The sequence below is a fragment of the Syngnathus scovelli genome, chromosome 16 (assembly GCF_024217435.2).
Source record: "Syngnathus scovelli strain Florida chromosome 16, RoL_Ssco_1.2, whole genome shotgun sequence".
In the NCBI taxonomy this organism is placed as follows: Eukaryota; Metazoa; Chordata; class Actinopteri; order Syngnathiformes; family Syngnathidae; genus Syngnathus; species Syngnathus scovelli.
In genome coordinates, this window is record NC_090862.1 from 6412796 (window position 1) to 6435166 (window position 22371).

A 22371-nucleotide genomic window follows, 5' to 3' on the forward strand; every position below is an offset into this window, starting at 1 on the left:
ACACGTTTATTATTTTGGTTTTAATTAATCAATAATAGAAAATTAACTATACAATAATTACAACTGTAAAGGTTTCATTTTAAACATTTTGAAAGTAGCTTGGGGATTAATCATTTTTATTGAACCATGCACTTTTAAAAAGCAGCTTAGTTTTAATAATGTAACACAATTGTGAAATTGTTAGTGTACTTGGTGTTCTCCCAATAATTTAGTCGGATTTGGCACAGTATGAAAACATGACGGAATTAGTGAGGGGGGGTTAAATATTTGGGGGATTATTCAAAAGATTAGTTTTCATTTTAATTTTGTACATCTTAAAAAAACGTGAAATTGATTTTCTCTCAAGTTTTTAAAATTGGTTAGGTACTGAAAAAAACTGCTTAAAAGAAACTGTTTATGATCAACTGACCTTTGAGGAAATGCATGACGGGAAGTTGTGTGTGTGTGTGTCGCGTGATAAAAGTGGACTTCACATCCACTGGGCTCATTTACTCAAATATGTACATTGTGAGTCATAATAAAGAATAAAATACCACATAACCAAATAACTTTAGTCAAAAACAAAAAAAATACATTCAAATACATTCATCTCACCAAAAGTAATTTCAATGACGTTTCTAAATGTTATCACTGATTACTATTTACGAAAAGGGAGTTAATGTTGAATATCTGTCTTCGTGGGAAACTTCGAGCTTTCTAGTTGCGCAACAGCGATGAGTCAGATTCATTTCCGCAAACTGCAAATTGACGGACAACGCGCCCAGGTCATTGCTCGTCGGGCGAGAAAACGAGTTTGCTCATGGCGCTGATGTACCGGAGACCGTCGGGCTGCGTCACCTTCAGCTCGGTCAGAGGAGGCACCGTCCCACTGGTGAAGTACCTGAAGGCCGGGCTGGGTGACTGCATGGCATTCAAAAATACCTGGTGGAAAAAAAAAAAAAAAAAAAAGGCCTGAGTCACTGTTATGAGTATCAACAGACATTCACAGCTCATGAGTCATTTTGATTGATTGACACTGGCAGGTTCAGCAATGACCCTCGTAAATTGTCCATTCTTCAAAACAACCTTTCACCTTTACAATGTCCTCTGTGTCCTGGGCTGCGTTCTGGAAGACATAACTGCAATGCTGCAGGTATCTCTCGTAGAGGTCCAGCGTGTGCGCGTCCACGTGCTGCAGGGACGGATCGCCAAGCTCCGCCTTCTTCAGGTTTACCAGGAAGTCGGTGTTGACAGGGCCGCACTCGATCAGGCTAACACTGAAGCGCAGATGTTAATTACTCAACATTCCGGAGATGACGTAACAATGTAGCGTGTTGCAGACACTGACTAGATGTTGAAATGTTGCAGGAGAACGGCCAAGCTCTCGCACGCCCCCTCGATGGCGAATTTACTGGCGCAGTAGACCTCGTTAAATGGAAGGCCTGTGGAACAAGTTTGATTCAGAACGACCAATGCAGGAAATTCAGATCGGTCCTCACCGTGAAGGCCTCCGACGCTGCCAGTGACCATGATACGACCACCGCGCTGAGCCTTCATCCCGGGCAGAAAGGCCTTGATGGTCTGGATGGTGCCCAGAAGGTTGACTTCCAGAATTTGCTTCATGGAGTCCAAAGAGTGAGCCTCCAGGGGACCCATCAAACCCACACCGGCATTACAGACTGAAAAACAAAAACAAAAAAACAATTAGGTGAGTTTACATCTGATTCCTCAATTTTGAGCTTCCACCCGAGGACGCACCAAGAATGTCCACTCGCTTCTCGGCCACCTTGTCCCTGGCATCCAGGATGGACTGGTGGTCTGTGACGTCCATCTGAAGAATGTCCAGTGTGTCCTTGTGCAGGCCTTTGACGCTCTCCAGAAGACGCTCCTTCTTGGCCAGGTTCCTCATGGTGGCGTACACTTGAACACAATTTAGAGACCTCAATCAACTTAACATGCATGTTTCGTGGATTGTTACAGAAAAAACACGAGAGCATGAAAAGCTAGATTCCGAAATTTGAAACCTTTATGCTCTGTAAAAGAAAACAAAAAACTATCGTCACCTTTGAATGTTTGTTCCGGGTCCGAAGCCAAACGAACTGCCAAGCTGAGGCCAATGCCGGATGAGCAGCCAGTGATCAAAACCACCTTCTTGTCCATGTTGCCAAGTTATGAGAGACATCTGAAGGTTGTCTTTGCCCGGCTCTCGTCTCCCAAGGCCACTTTATCCCCAAACATCTTCCCATTATCTGCACCTGCAGCCCTCCCGTTTTGTTTTGTTTTTCCCACGTCCTTTTCCATGAGAAGCGCATTGGAAAAGGGCTTAAGCGTAAATAGCTGTAATGGTGTCTAAGACCAGAAGAGGGCAGCAGAGCGTCATGAAACACGCCGCCTTAAAAGGACACTTCCTCTTGGGAGCTCCATTGAACAAAAGAATGGTCGAGTTGAGGGGGGCCAAGGTCGTGTCTGGGACTTCAGATGATGCAATTGTTATTTATGTTTTTGTTTTTGATAAAGCATTGAACATTTTCCAGCTTATCCAAGGCAAAATTTATTGGAGCATTTTATTGCTCCCATTAATCCTTCTCAGGTTCAAGAGTAGTTGGAGTTTACGCCATTCGACTCTGAGAGAATATACACTCTCACAATCAAACCGAGTGGGATCTATTTTGAATCCTTGAAAGTAAACAATGATGACTTGTCGTAGCTCATCTGCCTTACAGTTCTGGATTCAAATCTCACTTTAAATCTTCCCCTCGAGGCTTTTCATTCTGAGCGATGAAGGGTGAATTAAAGCAGAAAAGTTTGTTTGTTCCACAAAAAATGTGGCTGTCAATGGTGTACTGATTAAAATTGCATTTGAATAAATATCTAACGTCAGCGTCACCTTGAAGTTGTTTTTTGAGGCACTTTAGAAATGTTTTTAGTGCCCGCTGTTACATAACAGAGAATAACACTTTTGAAAAATAAAATTCTTGGGGCAATACAGAAGAAAAGGACCTTAAATGTGGCTGTTATGTAAGACACTTATTACGGTGCATTATATTCCACAACAAAAAAATGCTTTGCTAGTACAAACACACCAGAGGTGCGGTAATTGTTTTACGTCTTAAATAAGACACGCATGTCTGACATGTTTCCCTGACAGGAGGCGTTAACCAGTTTTCTAAAAAAAACACTCGGCATGTCTTTTATATTTGTTATTAAAAGACTTAATTGGTCAAGCAATTAAAAATATACGACGTAACAAACGGTAATTGACTTGTTTACCTGATGATTTGTTTTTAGCCCTTGATTCCAAACTCGGCATTGTTAAATCTGAAGATGCTTTTATTTTCTTCACCTTCGTGCGACATGATGACACTTGGACTTTTTTACCACCTTATTTATCTGAAAACAAACAAAAACAAAAGTGAAAAATTACTTTGGTGAAAAATATAATACCTGCATTCACTTTTTAACTCATGCAGTAAAGCCTGAACCAAGTCATGAAATATTTAACCTGGAGTTGGGTTTCTCACTACATTTAGTCAATTAAGTCCCGACGGCCAAGTGGAGGTCTGGAAATACTCTATAAACACCTCCTGGTGAAACGTTAAACCTCTCAACTCCAGGGAATGTCATTCAGGAATATTTTTTTAATGCTATGAAAAGGTGTTGAGTTTGTTAGGAATGTAAAGAATCGGGTTGGGGCTAAAACAGAAGCTTTCAGAGAATTGAGAGTGAATAACGAGCAGTGACATCTCGCCTCTGGATAGCGTCGGGGCGAATACAATGTGAGGTTTGTAGAACTGCTGAGACGAGACGGGATGTTCCTTGTCAGAGTGATATGGATGAGTCAAATGGATGAAGATGTGTTGAGTCTACATGTCGTTATCTCCATGGTGGGAGGGAGCAAATATGTTCGTTTTGAGACATGTACTGTACTTTCTAGAATATCTTCAGTACAAGACATAACTAAAAAACATGTCCAACGCACAAAATTACACTCACAGTGACACGTCGGACTGAATACCCCGAAGGTCATTTGGACCAGAAGCCGGAAGACCACCCTCACTTTTTATATACGACTCAATTTATGGACTGTATAATTTATGTTGTATGTCGGTTTGACCCCAGAACAACAAATCAGCTTTTCCCCATTTGTATTAATTGTAAGGGGGCGGAGTTTATGACCTTGTCTCGACTCCTCTTTAGAATCTGTTGGGTTTGTGTTTTTTTTTGTTTTTTTTGTTCTTCGTTCGTATGAGCCACCAGAGTTCCCTTCCGCTCCTGAGACCGATTTCCAAAACAAACTGTCTTTGCGTTTAAGGCTGCTCCTACACGAGATGTTGATGGTAAAAATAGAAAATATCCGCAGTACTGCGAAAGGCATTAACAGATTTGCTCCCGTGAGCATCCTTGACATATCCCTGAAATGTTCTTCCACACACAACAATGGGGCACGTTTCAGGAAGAACACTGACCGTGGAGACAAGGTTCAGCGGCAGGAGCGCTTTGGGCTTTGTTGCTTCCTGCTAAAATCATCACCGGGTGAAACAAGAGAAGACTTGTGGAAAGTATGAATGGACCTGAAAGTTGACGGTCAGCATTTTCTTTTTTTTTTGGCTTCAAATCCAGACAATCGGATTTCCTGAAACTGTTTCATTCCCTAAATGTTGATTCTTCCCCAAGGCCTTGAGTTGAGTTCACAAATGCGTTTACATTCGTTCGTCTCCTTCAACGTGGCTGGATAGCGCCTTTACATTCTTGACATTGAATCACGACTACTCCACCCGTCTCTCGGCCGTTGCCGGGATACCGTCTGTTTGCAGACACAATACGGTTCAGAAAACAAGTCCACAATTGGCGGCATTTATCGTTCACACGTGTTCCCACATCTATTTCTGAATATGTAAAAATCCCAGCCTGTCTTCTCATTGCCGTACAACGAAACGGTCTTAGCAGGTTAGAATGGCCACAATGTCTAAAGAAAGATAAAATGATTGCATGGCTTGAAGAGATTCTGGATTCTGTCAAATATTTTTACTCTTCTGCTGCTCAGAGTCACTCCGGGGTCTGTCTAAATACATCTGTTTTCATTGTACAGTGCTGTTAGAGTGGTCAAGTGGTTAGTCTGGTCAAGTAAAGTTCATTTATATATGGAGGCCTTAATCACAAAACAGACTCAAGCCCACAAGTTTAAAAAAAAAAAAACAACACTGACCACTATCTTGGTAAGAAAGTCAACGTGTCAGTAAAACAGGTCAAAACCCAATCTGGTTTTCAACGATGGCATCTATTTTGGCATTCACACGTAATCTTTGGTTATGCAAGCCTTTCACAAAATTCCATATAAATAACTTTGCATTTTATAAGGCAACGGGGAGGGGAAGACTTTCGACAATACTGTGAACGGAATCCACTTCCTTCATGCCGTGCCTGCATATTCATTCCTGAGCTTTCAATTCACACGAGTGGAGAACACAATCCACCTAGCGGGTTTTATTCTTCTACGACACCACGGAAGCATTTAGATCGTATTCCGATAAAGTCTTTTGTCAGCCGCTCTGGGCCGCGAGTCCGGAGAATCCCGCGCTCTCACGGTCGACAGCTAACCCCAGCCGTTACCTCAACTAAATAGTTGTCTCGCACGCCGCCCCAACAGAAATGTTACCTGTCTTCATTGCTGGCATAGTCTCGGTGGTTGTCGTTTTTTGTTTCGGATGACTCGGCAATGTTGTTGTTGTTGGGGCCATGATAGGAATGCACTGAAATAGGCCAACTAACACTCATATTTTGTTTTAATCTTATCAGAGGAAATCTTAAAAATGTGTGTGATAAACTAATTTAAACTAAGGTTAGGTTTTTTTGGTGAATTATGGATGAATAATAATAATTTTTTGTATGGTGTATAATTCGCAACTTAATTGTTAACTGCAAGTCTGCATTTACTTTTAGTTGGGCTTTATTTCACATTTTAAGGTTAATGTGAAGGCAAGAGATGGAATCAAATGCAAGGAAAGCAGGAGTAAGTTCCATAGTTTTAAATTTCACGGCAAAATATAAATTCTAAATTTATAATGTGCCCAAAATCAACATTGAAAGTAGCACAAGGTGTAAACAACAAAAAAAACAGTTTGCATGAGAAGACGAATGCGACCAATAACAAATAACCAAACAGAACGCATGACGTAAATAACCCAAAACAATGAGACAGAACTGATTGGTAGAAACAAGCTGACAAGAACAGGTGGAAACAAAACGCAAACTAGCAAGACACATCGGGAAACAAGACGCAACATATAAAATAATTCAAACGTCCGCAAAGACAGAACATGACGGCTGGTGAGCATACGCTGAACGCTAATAAACACATTTTATTTTTAGCCGCTAGCAAATAAGTTCCAGGCTGACATCTTGTTCCCATTAGCACAATAAACAAATGTATGTAAATTGTCATTTATGTCCACTGCTGTCGCTTTGCTCGTAAATAACGTCAACAAGTAGTTGCGGGCCTCCGCGAATCGCACAGTAGTCGAAGTCGCTCGATTATGTAAGTTTAGTCATTTACACAAGCGCAACCCACCCCAGCGAGATGCATTCACAACATTCCTAAGAAGCATCTGGCGCTTATCATCTCTTCACATCGTTTCCTCATAAAAAACTTGACATGGCTTCGCATACGTGCTTATCACGCACGACTCTCGATTGTGTCACGTCAGCGCCTGGCTCTTTCATTTCTATTTTATTGCCCGCCACGTGGATAACACGTTATGCCACCTTTGTCCTGGTTTAAGGCCAATCGTCCAGAGTTGCTGTCTCGGTGGCCGAGCTGACTGGTTCTAGAGGGTCCGAGAAGGTCTCGGTGACTTTTCTCAAACGTCCTTTTGGGAGAAGGCAAATAAATAAATAAAAATCCCTCTGAGGATTATAAATATAAGGAGCAAAGGTCGGAAAAAAATCTCAGGGAAATGCTTTCTGGGACAACCTGTCAATTAATCATGCCTGCTGAGAATTACATAAGGGTTTCTCAGCCTATAATTTAGGTTTATGTGACAGATGCCATTACGGGTTGCGTATCGGTACATGATAAATGGCGGCGGGTGATTTACGATGGGTTCAGCGAATGTGAAAGCCATTCCAAAGAGTGGCGTGCCTGGCAAATTTTTCATAGCGGAGGATGTCATCGGTCGGATGGTAGCTAGTTATGTAAGGCCATGGAGAGTTTTTATTTTTTACTGTTATATCATCATTATGCCATTCTAGTTACTGGAAGGGTTTGTGATAAAATGTTCAAAGGTGTACAGCAGGGGTGTCAAACTCATTTTTTTCGCGGGCCGCATTGTAGTCGTAGCTTCTTTCGGAGGGCCATTATGACTGTCAACTCAAATAAATGTATGAGCACCTCATATTATATACAGTAAAAGCTACAAAACAAACTGACAAATAACTCATTTTCAAATCAGACGAGTAAAAACTGGTCAAATATTAAAAAAAAAGATATGATTAAAAGTGAAGACAATTTGCAATCCTAGTAATGACACACGAATTTGATGCACAATTTGTCTTCGCGGGCCAAATAAAATGATGTGGCGGGCCGTATCTGGCCCCTGGGCCTTGAGTTTGACACCTGTGGTGTACAGTATGTAAAATAAACATACATTCTTGTTGATTGGGTTTTAGGTGCTATGCTAGCACTAGCGTTGGGCGTCTTAAACTGGAGAATGGAAAGGCCACATTGTCCAAATACTTTTGTCCGTATCGTCTTTTGCTTTCTCTCACTCTTGCCTCAAGTTTAGCAACAAAGTGGCAGCGGATTCCATGCGGCCCGGTCTTTTTGCGTCAGCGGGGAATATTCCTTGAGATCCATCATATTGGTGCCACATTCTTGGCACGGTCGAGCTTCGCCGTCGTGACACTCACGAGACGCTCACGAGACTTAACAGTCCGACAGCTGTGTCCACGGACGCTCTCGTTTCCTGTGAGAACAACGCTCGCTCTGCAGAGGCTTGACCCCGAGAGGCGACGGCGATCAGGACAAAAGAATCTTTTGTCTGCAGGACTTGGAAACTTTGGAAGCATGTCATGCAAAATTTGAGTTCAGCAAGTCTAAAACGTAGTCCGGGAAGTTGATGTCATATGCAAATACACGAACAACTGTTCAAGCTAACCGCTATTGACGTTGCGGTAAAAAAAAAAAAAAAAAGAGGATTTGCACCGCTGACTGACCTATGACCTTCCTCCCCCCTTGGCTTGACGTCGGGGCACAAAGGGCCAAAGAGTGGCGTTGCAAGCTGTCCCCTTGCATTTCCTGATTGTCATCATGCATAATGCACGACAGCGCCGCTAATTTGTCTTGCTGATGCATCCACATCGCAGATGGATCTGCCTGCTGATTCCACTAATCATTCCCAGTTGATGTTGACTCGTCAATCATCTTAGTCCTGTTATTATTTCTCCTCGCCAATACTTTTCATCTTAATGATTTTATGAGCTGGCAACACGCTCGTCCGGTGGTTAGCATGTCTACAAACGTTGGATGAGCGCTCAGCACGTCTGCCTTACAGTTTTGAAGTTCTGCTGTGAGAACTTGATTCAGTTTTCTCTTTTCGAGCCCGGTTTCCTCTTTCATGCCAAAATCTTACGTGACGACTCATCAAACAAACACAAGCCACGCTTCAGCGGGTAATCAAGATGACCTCCGACCCCCTGCCATGTGACATATGGACACACGCACCTGCCGTTGCCCCCCCCTACAGAAACCAGTGAGCTGCACAGGCCGACAGCTGGAGGAGGCATGATGGATGCGGTCGACCGCAGCCGAATTGTTTCATCTCTCCAAGGTACAACTTGTGTACATTCTGTGCATTTGTTCTAGCGACACCTTTAGCCAGAGGCGTTGTTTTTTCCTTCAGATGAACTCACGTGGAACGCCTCCATCCCCAATGCGTACATATTCTCCACGGAGTGCTGACACGTGACGATGGGTAACAGGGCTTCCATTTTCCAAAAGGATCCAATAGCCAGTTTTCCATATTGGTCGTGACACCTCACGTCATCACGAGGCTCATTTTGCAGCCGCTCCTCGTTTAGATTTAGTAGGATTTTGTCGAAAACATTAGCCGCTATTATGTTCCGACGTATTTGCAAGTACATCGTTAAAATTAGCATTTGGAAGACTTCATTAGCAGCATTTGGACCCTGGGCTTTAACTTGAAGTGAACCGGACCACACAAGGCTGGTGTGTCTTTAAAACAAGTGTCGCCTCTATTGCAAGCACGTTGGAAAAAGAAGGTGTCACTTTGGAAAGCAAAACCAGGCGCTGGTTTTGGCTTCCAAAACATTTAATACTTATTTGGATTTAAAGGTATTAAAGTGTGAGGTTTCACTGCATCAACCGCTTTTTTTTTTTGCCAGTGGCTTATTTCTTCCATTTCCTTGGGCTACTGTGAGGGGAAATTGTGCGTCAGACATGTTCTGTAGAATTCCAAACGATACTAAAATGACACGTTTGCGTAGCCTAGTTTGGGGAGCTTGACAGGAGAATGAAACAGTGTTTGATAGCCACTTCATCCCACGTCTTGAGTTGATGTTTCTTTCGGTCCTTCAGGCCCAAACACTCCCACCACAACCAGCTCAATAAATGTTTTCCATTTCTCTCCTGAGTCAGACATTCCAAATGGATCCGTTTCCCCGCTTCCTGCTGCTTTCTTTCTAGCTTTCGTCTCCTCCGCCATTGTGATTTCTTCTGATCTCTAGTGATGTCCTCGGTCTGCTCTGTCTCTTGATGGATTCCAAAGTTTATTGTTCGTTATTTTTGCAAGTCGATTTCTCATCTATAAAATATTATATATATTCCCAACTAAAATAAAGTTATTAAGCCACTCTTCCCCCAGCTCTGACTTCAACTTGGGTAAAAAAATCTAATCATTTTACCTGCTGCTGGTTTTACCACTTATTTCTTTGTCACGACATGCAAAAGTGAGTTCACGAGAAGCTTGTCATGCATTCCTGCGGTGAGGTTACGGCAAAACATCTCTGTACCTGCAAAGTCGCCCACTCGCTCGTTCAACAATCACGCCCTTCCGGTAACGGCAAAAAGCTCGATATGGACACGGCAGTTCTAATGCGGGCGAAGCTAAAGCCACGCCTCCATTTTCTATCATGTTAATTAAGGTCACTGGTGTCATCTCGCATAAGTTGCCATGAATTATTAAATAAATCATTAATAGTCATATTCACAGGTTTCTTACGGCTCCCGTGTGCAAGTACATCAACATCCGCTCTTAGCTAGTACTCTGTATAAACATTCCACAGGCAAACGTCACTTTTTAATAAGGCAACGCTGACTTGAAATCTCTTTTGAAGCCCACACATTACGCTCCTGTTAAGATCACAAAATAGCTTATCAGACATCTTGTTTTTATCCCCTAGGTGTTTTTTTCTCCCCACTTTGGGGGTCTAGGAATTTAACTTTTAATACCAGCAGTGCACATCAAATGACTTTTAGAGTTTGAGGCTGATCTTTCCCATGCGGGCCACCAACGAGTTGTTGTTGTTGTGTGGCAAAGGGGCGGGAAAAGTGGAAATTGGGAGTGCTTCAGATGTGGGTGGCGTGTTTAAGCAACTTAAATCAACCCGGGCAGGGGACCGTTACATTTTATGAGGTGTAAGCCCGCGTTAAATCATCTCTCTAAATAGCGATTTACAAATGACAAGTCGCAAAACGACCGCCATAATAGCTAACTGTCGGTTGTTGCGAAAAGACAAACCCAGAATTTGTGCAACTAATTTCAACAATCCAGTCTAATATAAAATAAATGAGTATAAAATGTAAAATAACACATCTATTTTTGTAAGTAGTATTTATATGTAAATGACAAGTGCCTCCACACTAGCAAGGACTGAGTGGATTTCGATCAGATTACAACGACTTTGAATCTTATCACTTTCTCGCACTCTCGACTGTTCCACGGTTTTGTCATGGAGAATTCCTGTTAAATGGGTCAAATTTTCCTAACAAAAAGGACAGGAGAAAAGGCCGGGAAGAAAGTAAATACACTCAGAGGAGGTTGTTTGACTTTCCTCTACATTAGCTCTTGTAAAGTACCTCACAAGGATACGTCACTCACTTATTTGCCGTCTTCGGGCCGTCCTCATTAGTCCCACATCATCGGTGTTGCTTAGAACTGGGCCACAGAAACTAAAAAGGAGAAAACCAGATTGTGTGTTTACATAGGCAAAAGGTCAAAAGGCAGAATCCCGAGGGGGGACAAATATTGAACATTTACGTGTCACGGACGCGTTTTGGCAACCGATATGTCTCAACGCTTCGATGGCCTGCTTCCACTGACATGGCAAAAGATGTGAAGAGTTGTAGAACAAGAAAGGTATTTTTAATCGAGTGAATAAAGCCACAATTTGTACATAGTGGCTGTTAATTAATTCTTTTGAAAAACACGCACCTATCCTAGGTCTAAAAAAAGCTACTCAATGCACCGCAAATCATTTACCTGCTGCTAAATCCCCATTGTGTATGATTCAATCATGTCCACATGTTGAATTCTTGAGCAGGACGGGGCCCAAACGAAACCCAGGTCTGTTTTGCTCTCGCACGTCAGAAAGGTCACGACATAACTTCTCACATTTATGCGAGTTAAATTGCGAGCTGGCAGGATAATTCTCTGGTATGTGTTTTGGTTTGCTTTCCTGTGCCGGATCATAGTCGCGAGTCGACCAATGACTGCACTTTGACCCCTGGCTTGTAGGAAAGATGGTGGAAGGGTCAAGGCTCTGTAGAGGTACCGTTTAGGTGCAAGAGGTTACGCAATGCGTTAATGACTCAGGGGGAACTCATGGAATGTCCGCCGTCAATGGCAGTCTTTGACATCACTGCCTGTTGGCGGCAACACAATTAGCTTTGCTAGGCTAAAAACGGACAATTGTGTCTTGTGTGCTTCATAACAGCTTTGTGTAGCATGTGACGTACCACTAGAAAATGTGCAACACCGTGAGCCATGACAGCAGTACACACAGTTTGGTTAGCTCTATGCTAACCGGACATAATAATCATCATTGACCTGCGAGCACAATTAGCCATTTGAGATTCAATTACCAATACTTTGCTACAGTAGTTAAGTAGAATCTTCAGGAACCCGTACTTTACTCCAATATGTATTTTTCTGTCAACTATTTACTTTTACTCCCTATATTTTCAAAATGGCCTCTTTACTTTGGTTTGACCTGATCTATGACCCCAACCACTTTGGGCATCTTGTGTTAAATATTCACAATGATTGGATTTCATAGAAAACCTCATTTAACGTACTTAACTTCAGCGTTTTTGACGTCGTTTGTTGTTCAAAATAAAATGCTGCCCTTGCCTTGACACGCCCCGGACCGCTTAGACTGCAGCTATTTGTCGGTGAACTGTTAGTTGTCGTTTACAGCCAGTCTGTCGGGGATCGTCATCACTTTCCACATTGACTCATCCAGGCAACGCCTCGGGATGCTCAGCATTCTTCTGGCTGGCACTCTCACAATCGAGTCTCACCTGCACAGCTGCAACACAGCCAAGCCCAGTTGGCAAAAAAGATCATGATGAAGGCACCCAGCGTACTTGGCAAAAGCACATATGGCTTATGAAGAAACTGTGCTTAGTGGCAAGGGCTAACCAAAGAAAGTCTATATGAAAGACTTTGACCTCGATTCAAATGTTAACCGGCACTATTGAAAATGGGTAAAAGGAAATATTCTCATTTACCAGATTTTGTATTATTATGTGCTGTAAGCCTGATAATGTGTTTTTTAAATGTGTTTATTCTGTTATCATATAGTTGTACCAGTCAGACTGATGGCTAAAGCTTATTCTTTTTTTTTACGCATGAGATACTAAATTACTAAAATACTACACAGCCTACAAAGTCATCTGAAAAATTTGGAATGTGGTTTTTACCTGCAAACTCGTGTGACCTGAACGTTTCACAGGGCCAACGAGCGCTCATCATGGCCCCGCCCCTTTTCTATTATTGCCCGCAATCTGATTGGCCCAGGACTGGGAGCGTCTCAGACATGGGCGGGCCTGCAGTAGCAGTTTATTAAACCGAAACGAGGAGAGGAAGTCAAAGCAATTTAAACAACAGTCAGTTACATTCCTTGCAACTTGGATTATTCTTGCACGCCTCTGTCCGATGCTGACATATTTTATTACCATGTTCAGCTCTACCTGATCTCCCTACAGCACTTTTGTTTTGTTTTGTCCCTAGACAGTTGATTTAAACTTTGCTTAATGATGCTCAGCGCTGCGAAGATTGACAACAAGAGCGGCATGATTGCAGAAGTCCACACCAGGATAAGATCGGATCCCTTCTCGGCCAATTACGAGCTGGCTGCCAAAGAACTAGGCCGGTAAGTGCTGTCTTTGATTGAATAGTTTGTTTGTACCCACTGAGCCGTTAAAAAAAAAAGTCTCAAATGAAACGCGTCACACGGCGCTTTGGAAGCTAAAGTGCGTTAATCATATTAGTTCGTTTGCGTCAGGCACGTGTGAGTGAGACGCGTGCAGGATTTGTAATTTTGAAAGTTCTGATGTGTGAGTACAAACATTTTCGAATCTATTTTTTTGCAACAAGTTTGTCCATTCATACTCTGGCTTAGAGGCGGACGAGTCCCCCCAAAAGTGAGGGGCACTTACAAGACAAGCAGTCACTCGCATACTTAAGGATAATTTAGGGACGTTTTTGGAATGTGGGAAGAACATTTGAGTACCTGCCTGGAGAAACTCCACACATGAAGGAAACCCTGAGCTGAAAATTGAACTCCGAACCTCAAGTAGTAATTTGATACGTACTAATTTTACAGAACGATGACGGTTCTGCTTTGCGCCTGCTGACTCACACCATTTGAATATTTCTGTCTGTCGTGCACACAGGCAAATAAGGTGAGCAAGGGTAACATTAGAAAGTGTAGTCACAGCTTTTTAAATAGCATCAGAAGTATCTGAGCTCATCACTGCACCAAAAGTCTAAATAAAGAAATAAAAGGATGCCTGAGCTGGGATAGGGGAGCATGTCAATTTCTTGCAGGACCCCCCTCACAGATGTCAAACCCTCACCCCCGATGTATTTTCTCCCTGCGACATCAGTTTGAAATTGGCCCTTGTAAGTGTGTACTGTATGTGTGTGATTTAGATTTATAGGGATGTTACGAGGGGGGGATGTTGAGCCTATTAGAGCTTGTTTGCAGCCGGATATTAAATGTTACTCCATCAGCTCCTTTATTATCGATGACATCACCGCTGGGGCCTCTATTGCATGCGTGTTTTCCTGTCGTTTGTCATGGTGCAAAATTCCGCAGGAAGTTAGTTCATTACTCAAGAGTCCGAATGATAATGGATTTTCACAACGCGCACTAACATTCACAAATATGACATCAGAAGTATAACAATGCAAGGACACAAAATGCTGCATAAAAATCCCACAAATGTGCTTTGGTCTAACAGCCCCTTTTGGATGAGAACCATGTTTGGTGACCTTTGACTCCTGTTTGAAAAGACCCCCGCTCGCTGCCCTCTTTGGCCATTGAGCACGTCTTTTCATCACACATGTAGTTCATGTCCCCCCTTCTCCATGGGGGCTAATTAACTTGAGAAAAAAGCTCTGACGGGGGTTTTGCCTTTTTACATTCTTTGCACAATGACCCAGAAGCTCCGGACCACAAACGGCGAGGCCGGATTTGGTGTAGGGTAAAATGAGCAGCACCGCGCTGACAGGTACATTGTGGCCACTTTCAAAACATGCTAGCTGGAGCTAAACGTTGAGCCAATGAAACTCACCCCTGGTCAGGTGGGTGGTCCGTGATACCAACTGGCAATGTTTTGGTACGACTGTCACGGCTTCTGTGTGGAGGCGTCCATTTGTCCATGTTGCTGTCAGCTGTGTTGAAAAAGAAAGAGGAGGAAGGAGGGGGGGGGGGGGGGTCATTATGTGCTGGGGTGGACATCTCGACCTTTGACTAATGAACATGTGAACGCCCAGAACATTTAGGCAGCATCTCGTTTACTATCTGCAAGGTTGTCCGCTATTGCATAATTTTTAATATTATACTGGCAATCTTCAATATTTGCTTGACTTCTCGCAGTATTGTGGATCCTTAGCCGCCTGGTCAAACCTTCCAAGCAGGGGGAAGAAAAAAAAAAACTTTGACTGTCTAATGGCATTTCCTTTGCACATATTTGAGCTCAATAGCAACATCTGTGCTGTCCAATGAAACCACTTGGCCGGTCATTGTCAGTGTGTGTGTGTGTGTGTGTGTGTGTGTGTGTGTGTGTGGCCCCATTGTGGCATGTTAGCGCTATTCGAGGCATCTTGTACTTTTCTGAGAGTAATGATTGTTTTTTGATTTGTCTGTCTCCAGGGGAAAATTTGCGGTGGTGAAGAAGTGCACGGAGAAGGCAACGGGCAAGCAGTACGCCGCCAAGTTCCTACGCAAGCGGCGGAAGGGTCAGGATTGCCGCGTGGACATCCTCAATGAGATCGCCGCGTTGGAGCTGGCCAAGTGCAACCCGTACGTGGTGGCCTTGCACGAAGTCTACGAGACGGCCACCGAGATCGTCCTGGTGTTGGAATGGTAAGAATGAAAAGCTCGCAGAATTAAAGTGGGTTCAAAAGGATTTGCTTGTAACTTGGAAATTCTAGCTTTGAAATATGGCGGTTATACAAATGAGCAACAAAATGTGGGTCGTCACTTAAGTGTGTGAGGGATTAGTTTGCGGAATACCTTTACACGCTTACAGGAAATTGAACCACGTTCGTAAACAACCCGTGTGGTTGAAAACGCTAAGTAGTCTCGTTGCGGCTTTGTCGCTATGTTAGGCGGAGCGGCGTTGTCACGAAATGCAAATGCGGGAAGCGGCACCGCAGGTCAGCTTCACAGCAGCATTTGCACTAACTTTTTTTTTTTTCCATTTCCCGTGAAGCGGCACAAAGCAAAGCTGCTAAAAGTGGCGCGCCGGCCCCCAAAGACACTCGCACACACGCTGTCACACATTTTTGTCATAGCCGCAACCACATCCGCAGTCTTGTCTGTGAAGTCGACGCGAGTTTCGCAGCGCTTCACGTGCAGCTGCAGTCAGTAGTTTACCACAACCCCCACCAAAAAAAAAAAAAAAAAAAGAAAAAAGAGTAGCCTGGGTAGTTTGAATCTTCTGAACTATCGTGAGGATTTTTAGTTTATCCTGGCTAGGACGTGATTTGAAAGTTATCTTTTAATTTCCTGTTTTCATTTATTTACATTTTGAAAAACACCCCCCTCTGTCCTCCCCCCATTTGCTTTTCCAATCTTGCATCGTCTACACTTGGCCGAAGCTCCGATGACCTCACTGATCTTTTTTTAAAATCGGGCAGCAACCCGGAGGTCCTAAAACTTACTGGACCGGACAGTCCCCCCACCCTCGTGTTTAATAGCCACTTACTCGGAGATTTAAGGCTGATCCGACCTCATCCATTCCCCCATGTGGTCAACCGCGGGCTTTAATCTGGCTGCTTGCCGTACGGGGGGGAACATCTCAAATCGTGAGAGCGTTTGCTCTCTGGAAAGATCTAATAATCTTCTTGATGAACACAGACGTTTACTGTCTTAACTGTTTTATAAAATGTGAAACTGAGGCGGAAAAACATATTTCTCTTATAGCGCTTCCATGATGACTCAGGCTAATCGTTTTAATAAATTCAATTGCTAACGAAAAGGGGGGAAAATTCTGAAATTTAACCGTAAACGCAGAGCCAAGCTGGAGGGATCACAACAAAGTGGATCAGATCCCCTAACCCAAATCCAGCAAAACATTGGCGCTGTTTGCACAGCTGAAACCGGTCGTGGACGCAGCGTCGGGGAGGCCGACGTCGTTACGTAACCCCCTCACGACGATTCCTCCGAAAGATAAAAAGCACGTGTAACCGTTTAAATCCTCCGCACATGCTTCCAGTTTTTCGGTGGGTTGACCTCGTTGTATCAAAGGATCTCGCTACCGAGATTTTCTAGAACTTTGATATCACTTATGCTACACTGCAGTTTCTAATTCGCATTTGATGCCTATTAAGCGATACAAATGCAGATATCCAAAACCGTATCAGATATTTCGCTCCATTTAGAGATGGCCTGATTGCATTTTGAAGCTATAGAACACAATGTTTTGCAGCTATGGTAAATTGACCCATATAACAGTCAAGTCAACCCGGGTTTCGCTCCTTATCTAAACATGCCAACTCACAGAAATGAAGTGGCTACCATTAGCCCAGATATGGACCTGTTATCAAGCCAAAGTACACAGAGACGTGGCGTTATGCAACGATGAAAATCAAACATGAGATTGGGTTTCGGTTGGTTGTCCTCAATTACTTTGACAGGGTGAAATGGCTTTTGTCCCTTTGAAGGAAAGGGATATACATTTATATATTTATATTTTATCCATAATACCTCTCGTATTCTAAAGTCTTCTGCCGACTCAGTTTTTCCCTCCCTGTTGTTTTCTCAGCGCTGCCGGCGGCGAGATCTTTGACCAGTGCGTCGCCGACAACGACGACGCTTTCACGGAGAAAGACGTCATCCGGCTGGCCCGGCAGATCCTGATGGGGGTGGCCTTCTTGCATCACAGTAATGTGGTGCATCTGGATCTGAAGGTAAGAGGCACTATATGGTCGATGCCCTGAAGGTGGCGGCGGTATTTTGCTTGTTATGTAACTCCGGCACACAGCCTAGTTCCCATGGGGGGGGGGGGGGGGGGGGGGGGGGGGGACTAGATGAAGAATATTACTTAAAGGCTTTCATTTTTTTTGATGGGTTATTGTCCTTAAGTATCCGGTTCCTCCACCAGAAAACATGTCATCTTGATAAAAGTAATCCCTAATGGGTCCACGATTGGGGTGTCGGGGGATTCGGTTCCCAAGCAAATCTGGAATTAGTCCAAGCCATTGTGCGCCGCAACAACTTAGTCATTGGATGCGATGTGCGACCCCGTTCTCCCTGATTGGCTTAGCTAAGATCAGACGCTCGGCGAGATGCCGACTGACGACTTTCAAATCCTCCGGGGGGGGGGTGCTTTTCATCTCAACCCAAGCGCCAAATCCCATCCGCTACCGAGTTTGGCGCTTGCGTAACCTCAGTCTCTCCAATCCCGCAGCCACAGAACATCTTGCTGACGAGCGCCAGGCCACTGGGTGACATCCGGATTGTGGACTTCGGCCTGTCCAGACGCGTGGACAGCATTAGCGAAGTCCGGGAGATTCTGGGTACTCCGGAGTATGTTGGTGAGTCTCGATACTTCCCTCCACAGTCACATCACACATTTGTGGGGGGGTAAAATGCATATGTGCATTCACATACCCTCAAAAATATTATTAGCCATTGGCTAATCAAGATCATTTGTGTTCTAGCACCAGAGATTCTCAGCTACGAACCCATCACCACTGCAACAGACATGTGGTGAGTGTACTTCGTAGCTCCTCCCCCATCAAGGCTAAAAACGCGTCACAAAGCTGACAGTCATCTGTCTTCTCACGCAATCAGGAGCATCGGGGTTCTGACCTACGTCATGCTGACCGGAGAGTCGCCCTTCCTGGGAGAAGATAAGCAAGAGACGTTTCTCAACATCTCTCAGGTCAGCGTGGAGTACTCGCACGACACCTTCCAGGACGTCTCGCCGCCGGCTGTCGACTTCATCAAGTCCCTGTTGGTGAAAAACCCCAGGTGAGGTTAACGTAGACACGAGATGACATTCAGGATGTAAGTCAGGCCGCAAACGCGTCTGAAATGCGCACATAAGGCAAAAATCGGTTTCCTCTTGCGCAAGTTGTGACTTAATTTTGTAGTACGTATTTCTGTTGCGATAACTTCAAAACAGACGCATGAGTCATTTGGGTCCAGTCACTTGAGTCGTCATCCCCCCAGCAGAAGCGTTCTGATTTATTCAACATGAATCCAATAAAAACTGTGGCTGAAGAAAAAGAATAACAAGCAATCTATTCTCTGAGATTAAATGATGGGAACATTTTCCCTGTAAAAGCTGTTTTTTTTTTTTGTTCCATTTTGGTTATGTAAAAAAAAAAGAATTTTTACTCATCTGTGATGTTGTTGTGTTTTTAGGAAGAGAGCCACGGCGGAGGAATGTCTGAGCCACCCTTGGCTGAACCCCCACCCCCTCGTGCAACTCCACCCCACGCCGTCTTTGTCGTCCTTGGACGAACCCGACACTGGCGACAGCAGCCAGTCCGAGGAGTCGGAGCCCGAGAGCCCGGCGCCGTCCCCGGAACTGGGCCTGATGGGTTCGTACCTGGCGTGCCCGTGCCAGGGCGAGCTGAAGACGGGGTGCGGCTCGTTCTCCTTCACCGAGCCGCCCTTCGTCCCTCGGCCCGAAATACAGCAAGAGCTCATCTGCTGAAGGACAAACAGAGACGCCCTTTAGAGACGCACGTTTGGACTCAGTCGGGGAAACGACGAGAATGAAGAAGACGGGTTCCTCGTTTTAAACAGAACTAGTTTCCCCAAACCGAATTGGGTCGCAAGAAGTAACCCAAACTGGTTCCGGACGTCCATCCATCTACAATGAGTTTTTGGTGAAGGAGGAATGGGAAAATAATGTTAGGACATTTTAAAGTGAGCTTAGCGCAAAAGAAGTCTTTTTTTTTTTTTATAATGTTTATTTAAGTTACATTTGCCTCTACTGTCAGTCTGAGTCAGCATTCTCATTTTTTCAATACAATTTTGAGCACTTTTATTTTATTTTATTTTTACAAAAAAAATCTCATTTAGTTAAAAAGGACTTTTCACGTAATCGTACAGCCCGAACCTACTGTACATATGGTAAAAGTGCCACGATGTATTCATATTGTTCTTTTGGCGTTTGCACAAGTCTTCGCACCTTTTTGTTTTTAATTTTTATTTTTTTTAACAATATGTACTTCAAGAATGCAGCAAGATTTTGAAAATAACTGATGGAGGCTGAAACGGTAACCAAAGAAGAGTCGTACAATACACAACGCTCGGGAAGGGAGCAAGACGACGTAATATTTCCACCAATAAACCGAAGTCTTTCTCGCCCGTCCGTCCGTGGATCAATTTGGTTGCTAACATGTTTGGCTTTTTCAATGTTATCTTTTTATTTGTTTTCCGTTGTTATTAATGATGCCTTTTGCTTGTGGATTTCAGCCAGTTTTGCACTTGTCCTCATGGACTTTTTTTTTTGTTTGTTTAAAGTCGAATAAATGTTATTGTTATTGCAGAGAAATACATGTACATTTTGTATCAACTCTTACGACTACGTGCATTTTTTCCACCTTGAAAATAAATCATCAGAAATATTCCATAAAAAAGCCACAATACACTTTTTGTAAACTATATTTAAAAAAAAACACCACATTGATTGAACTAACAAACCAAAACCCCAACAAAGCTAAGAAACCTTTGTAATCAAGTTACCTTTTCTAAATTATTATTTCGGTCTGATTCTGAATCTGCCTCTATTTTTTCTCTAGCACATCAGCTTTGAAATATATATTTAGTAATATGCATTTATGAATTAAGATGAGGAACAGGTGACTTTTTTTAAAGGTCAGCTATAATAACAAAGCATGGCAAAAGCTGTATTACGCAAGTTTTTATAGGTCCAACTTAAAAACAAAAGATACAAATCTCAAAAAGCAGAAGTAAAGTAATTTTTTAGAAGTGTCAGAAATGTTTAGAGCCTCAAAGCCACCTTTAATTAAAATATAACCAGTGTAATTTTCTAGTTTAAGTCATCCCCATCTTGTTTCACTTTGGCCTCTTTTTCAACCACTTCAATTATACCGCAGTTCTTGCACCTTACATAATACGGACATTCCTTTCTGCTTAAATTCACAATAATGCTTTGGGGGGGTAAAAAAAAAAATGCACCATCCTATGACCTGCAGATCATCTTCCATATATGAAGATGTACAGCTAATCAAATCCTGCTGGCTTCATCCCTGTGGAATGCATCGGGGTGATGCTCTGACCTCTTGGCTGTCTCCTGCTACATTCCGCCCGGTGACCTCCAGCTTTTCGGTGCCGCGTAAGCTCAAACTGCAGCAAAACACGGAAATCTCATCAAAGAAAATACTGTAAATAAATACCACTATTGTCTCTTGGATTTCGAGCGGAATGAGGATTGGGGGGGGGTCGTCTCTCAAAAGGAGAAACAGCAGAATGGCTCAACACTCGTAAACTGCCGGTAATGTGTTTCTCATGGCGAGGGCGGAAAGGGAGGCGGGCGAATGCCTTTGGTTAGTCTCAGTTATTTATTTTGTCCCTGGAAACCAACGAACAACAACAAAAGCCTTTGCAACAAAGGCCGACCGAGCGCGGCCTGTTTTCGGTCTGCGGCTGCCACTTCCTCCCTCGGCATTTTTGGCTTGTGGGGGGGTGGATGACGAAAAACAAGAACACAATAGGTGATATGTTCGGGTCAAGGAATGAAGTTGTGGGCCCTGATGCTAGTTGGGATGGGTGATCGGTACGGCAAAACACTCCAGCATCACACTGATAGCATCAATTGGCTCAGGACTGTCCTGTCCTAGAAATGATTCTCGGATTAGAACTTTAAGGATGCTGGCAGTTTTGGCGCCAGAACACATCTGAGAGGGGGCATTAAGTCGGTCACATAAAAATACTACCGTATTTTCCACACTATAAGGCGCACCTAAAAACTTCCAATTTTCTCAAAAGCTGACAGTGTGCCTTATAATCAGGTACGCCTTATATATGGACCAATATTGAGCCACTACAGCAGGCTTGTCCAAAGTCCGGCCCGCGGGCCAAATGTATATATCTTATATATGGACAAAGTTTTAAAATGAGCCATTCATTGAAGGTGTGCCTTATGTATGGACAAAGTTTTAAAACGGGCCATTCATTGAAGGTGCGCCTTATAATCCAGTGCGCCTTATAGTGCGGAAAATACGGTAGTTTCAATCATAACGCTGGCTGTGCTGTTGTTATTGCTTTTTATTTTCTCTTTGTCTATCTCATCTCAAGTCAGGTTCTGTCTGACCGCATTCGAATAAATCTCCAACTCACTACAAATGACAACAAAGTTATCCAGACTAAAAGTGAAAGGGTTCTTGCGGTCTGGATTCGCTCATGGTTTTTACTTACTACTGGATTAAGTAGTTATTGGAAGCACATGCTTGCATGCTCACTCACACCATGCACTAGACTTGACGTTGCCGCACTGTACATGATTCCATGTCAACTTAAGGTTCCTTTTTTTAGGACTAAAAAGGGCGTCACATTCCAAAAGTACAAAAATAAAACATTTGAAGCTGCCCTGGAGAAGTCAAACCAAGTGACAGGACACAAAACAAAGCATGTGTGTGCATAACAGTCCTGGAAGTTTTCTGA

General features: G+C 43.4%; 2 protein-coding genes across 8 annotated transcripts; one reads left to right on the top strand and one right to left on the bottom strand.

Moving 5' to 3' along the window:
* Positions 1–530: 530 nt before the first annotated feature.
* hsd17b1 (hydroxysteroid (17-beta) dehydrogenase 1) lies at positions 531–17575 on the bottom strand. 7 transcript variants are annotated; one of them, XM_049745589.1, is made up of 10 exons: positions 17434–17575; positions 14795–14894; positions 11094–11164; positions 3250–3369; positions 2043–2451; positions 1738–1899; positions 1479–1658; positions 1328–1421; positions 1073–1256; positions 531–921 (listed from the first exon to the last, which is right to left on the bottom strand). In XM_049745589.1, exons 5-10 carry the CDS (start codon positions 2137–2139, stop codon positions 766–768), a joined length of 873 nt encoding a protein of 290 aa, XP_049601546.1. In that variant the 5' UTR covers positions 2140–2451; positions 3250–3369; positions 11094–11164; positions 14795–14894; positions 17434–17575; the 3' UTR covers positions 531–765. The 7 variants fall into 7 exon arrangements, with proteins under 7 accessions (XP_049601546.1, XP_068509401.1, XP_049601547.1 ...); XM_068653300.1 differs by adding an exon at positions 12345–12522 and having other exon boundaries at positions 2043–3369; XM_049745590.1 differs by lacking the exon at positions 2043–2451.
* Positions 13066–20260, top strand: stk17al (serine/threonine kinase 17a like). The gene is made up of 7 exons (XM_049745579.2): positions 13066–13368; positions 15376–15588; positions 17492–17636; positions 18137–18263; positions 18390–18438; positions 18523–18702; positions 19099–20260. The coding sequence occupies exons 1-7, from the start codon at positions 13250–13252 to the stop codon at positions 19391–19393; spliced, it is 1128 nt and encodes a 375-aa protein (XP_049601536.1). The 5' UTR covers positions 13066–13249; the 3' UTR covers positions 19394–20260.
* Positions 20261–22371: the final 2111 nt, after the last annotated feature.

What these genes read in the sequence shown, in the direction of transcription:
- stk17al (XM_049745579.2), top strand. Translation starts at nt 13,250, where the DNA reads ATGATGCTCAGCGCTGCGAAGATTGACAACAAGAGCGGCATGATTGCA. An exon ending in GCTGCCAAAGAACTAGGCCG is followed by an intron (nt 13,369 to 15,375) that starts GTAAGTGCTGTC and finishes GTCTGTCTCCAG; the next exon opens with GGGAAAATTTGCGGTGGTGA. An exon ending in ACCACTGCAACAGACATGTG is followed by an intron (nt 18,439 to 18,522) that starts GTGAGTGTACTT and finishes TCACGCAATCAG; the next exon opens with GAGCATCGGGGTTCTGACCT.
- hsd17b1 (XM_049745589.1), bottom strand. Translation starts at nt 2,139, where the DNA reads ATGGACAAGAAGGTGGTTTTGATCACTGGCTGCTCATCCGGCATTGGC. An exon ending in CCCGGAACAAACATTCAAAG is followed by an intron (nt 1,900 to 2,042) that starts GTGACGATAGTT and finishes ATTGTGTTCAAG; the next exon opens with TGTACGCCACCATGAGGAAC. An exon ending in CAGCGTCGGAGGCCTTCACG is followed by an intron (nt 1,422 to 1,478) that starts GTGAGGACCGAT and finishes CTTGTTCCACAG; the next exon opens with GCCTTCCATTTAACGAGGTC.